This window comes from Telopea speciosissima, chromosome 5 (assembly GCF_018873765.1).
Source record: "Telopea speciosissima isolate NSW1024214 ecotype Mountain lineage chromosome 5, Tspe_v1, whole genome shotgun sequence".
In the NCBI taxonomy this organism is placed as follows: domain Eukaryota; kingdom Viridiplantae; phylum Streptophyta; class Magnoliopsida; order Proteales; family Proteaceae; genus Telopea; species Telopea speciosissima.
Window position 1 is genome coordinate 24,708,664 of NC_057920.1, and position 3,132 is coordinate 24,711,795.

Here is a 3,132-nt window from a genome sequence, read left to right on the forward strand (position 1 = left end):
GATTGAGTGTGAAACACTCATCGGGCTTACTCACTCGAACCAAAAAGGCTATAAGCCCAAACTAGATTCAAGAATACTAGTAATAATAACCTAACTGGTCACTCTAACCATTTTACGCGAGACTCCGGGCTTGTGGCCTAGATGCCCCGGTTACTAAGTTAAAGCAACAGAACTAAACTCTCATTAATTATTATTTTTTTTTTCAAAGAAAGAGGATGCAAACACAACTAAGCAGTGTTCTGCCTAAACATTTAAAATATCACAAACCGGGTAGACCTATGTGTTTAGAAGCATTAAGCAAGCTCACAAATGACAGTAAGAGAAATAAAGGTTCAATACTTAACATAGTGTTGAATTAATTTTCTCACAACCTAGAGTAAAATGCACTGTAAAGTAAAAGTATCATTATAAAAATGAATGCATGAAAGTTTTTCAAGAATGTAGATGAACCAGAGAGTCATATGCAGAAAATTTTTCACGATCCTCCCTCCTCAACTTAAACAGCATTGTCCCCAATGACTAGAAATAACAAAAAGAGAACAATATGAAAAACAAAGGATGAGGAATGAAACAACCTGGGGTGTGGGTGTACGGCAATGAGTGAAATCACTGGAGATAACAACACAATGAGACTTTAACTCTGCTTCGGGAGATGGCTCTACAAAATAAATCATAAAACACCAAACAACGTAAAAAGGAAAACAACAAATGTTGTAAATAAAGGAAACGTGGGCTGCCTCCCAAGAGTGCTAAGTTTTACGTCTTCAGCCAGACGACAGTAAAGCTCAGGGTAGTCCATTAGAAGCATAATCATAGTCTACATCCACTAGGTCTAAAGACTCAATTAATTGGCCATCAGTAAGGCCATCAACAGAGGGTTTCAGTCTTTGACCGTTAATCTTGAAGGTTTTCCCGTTCTGTGGATTCATGATCTCAATAGCACCATGAGGTGCAACAGAAACAACCACAAAAGGCCCATCCCACCGAGATCTCAATTTCCCTGGGAATAAACGCAATTTAGAATTAAAGAGCCAAACACGCTGATTAGGCACAAAGGACTTCTGAACTATGTGTTTATCATGAAACGCCTTAGTTCGGTCCTTATAGATGCATGAGCTCTCATAGGCATCATTGCACAACTCCTCCAATTCAGATAGTTGGAGACGACGAGTGGAACCAGCCTGAGTCATATCAAAATTAAATGTCTTTATGGCCCAATATGCTCAGTGTTCCAACTCAACTGGAAGATGACTGGCCTTACCGAAAACTAATCGGTATGGAGATATACCTATAGGAGTTTTATATGCAGTTCGGTAAGCCCACAAAGCATCAGTCAATCGAGTAGACCAGTCCTTACGATCCGGTCTAACTGTCTTCTCCAATATCCGTTTTATCTCTCGGTTCGATACTTCCACTTGACCAGATGTCTGGGGATGATAAGGGGTGGCCACTTTGTGGTTAATAGAGTACTTCTTCAGTAAAGCCCCTACCCTCCAATGTCGAAAATGAAAGCCCCCATCACTAATGATGGCCCTGGGAAATCCAAAACGGCTAAAAATATACTCCTGAATGAAAGAGATAACCACCTTGTGGTCATTGGTTTTCATAGCCTTGGCTTCTACCCATTTCGAAACATAGTCAACTGCCACAAGAAGATACTCATTACCGAATGAGGCAGGAAAAAGGCCCATGAAATTGATACCCCAACCGTAAAAAATCTCAAGGGGATTTTCTCCACCTGAGCAAGCTGAAGCTTGTGCCCTCTATGCTGACCCGAATCACTATGTGACTGATTGTTATTTAGCAGCTTAATATCCTGAATTTATCCAGGAAAAGGTACAAGCCGCTCAGAGTTTTGCCAACCCGGGTAACGACCCATTTTCCAACACCTATAACCCGGGATGGCAAAATCACCCTAATTTTTCATAGAAAATCCCTCCTAATCCACCATTTAGGTCACCATTCAATGCCCAACCTAATGCCTATAGGGGTGGACAACATCAACCTTACTCTCAACCTCAACATACCCCATCTTTTGAGAGTGAGCTAATAAAGGTGCTGAAAGGTATTGAGCAAAAAGTGGGAATCAATGACCAATTATTGCACTCCCACACTCACTCTATCAGCAAGCTGGAGACCCAGATTGGTCAACTTGCCAAAGCCGTCAATAAGAGAGAGACCGGCCAACTACCAAGCCAACCTATTGGAAACCCCAATAGTGCTCAAATAGGGAGGGGTAAGGAACAAGTCTAGTCGGTTAGAGTGTTGAGGAATGGTAAGAGGGTGGAAATACATGACACACCACCTACCCATGAGGACTTCCCCTCTAATACCCCTCAACAGACCACACCAGCAGAGTCAACCCCAGCCCAGGAAGAAGTTGAATTAGAGGCACTGAGGCCTCTCATTGATGGGAATAGAACCATTACACCTTCTTTGGTCCATTCCCAGGAAAATACTGAGAAGGAGAATGAGCGACTAGTTGGGGAGGGACCTCAACCAGATAAGTATACACCCCGAGTCCCTTTCCCTGATGCTCTCAAAACTCCATCCTCTCCCTCGTTTGGGAAGCAAGGAGAGAAGACGAAGGAGATGTTGGATTTGTTTCAACAAGTCCACATCAACCTTCCATTATTGGATGCAATCAAGCAGGTTCCAGCTTACGCTAAGTTTCTGAAAGACCTATTCACTCAGAAGCGTAAGCTGAGGAACCAAACTCCCAAAACCATACACCTCACAGAACAGGTAAGTGCAGTTATCACTGACCTACCCCCCAAGCTGAAGGATCCTGGTGCACCCCTCATCTCTAGTGTCATTGGAGACCTCTCCATTGACAAAGCATTCTTGGATCTAGGGGCTAGTGTGAATATCTTACCTGGTTCAGTTTTTGAGAAGTTTGGATTAGGAGAGTTGAAGTCCACTGAAGTCATACTTCAGTTAGCTGATCGTTCAGTGAAAAGACCTCGTGGACTTCTTGAGGATGTTCTTATGAAGGTAGATGATTTATACTTCCCAGAGGGCTTCCTAGTCCTTGATATGGAAATCTACCTCAGCCAAGCTTCCCCCTATCATACTAGGGCGTCCATTCTTGGCGACTGCCAATGCTTGCATTAACTGCAAGTCAGGTGCCAT

General features: G+C 42.9%; 1 protein-coding gene across 1 annotated transcript; it reads right to left on the reverse strand.

The window, feature by feature from the left end:
• Positions 1-785: 785 nt before the first annotated feature.
• LOC122662898 lies at positions 786-1,190 on the reverse strand. Its single transcript, XM_043858602.1, has one exon. The coding sequence runs from the start codon at positions 1,188-1,190 to the stop codon at positions 786-788; it is 405 nt and encodes a 134-aa protein (XP_043714537.1).
• Positions 1,191-3,132: the final 1,942 nt, after the last annotated feature.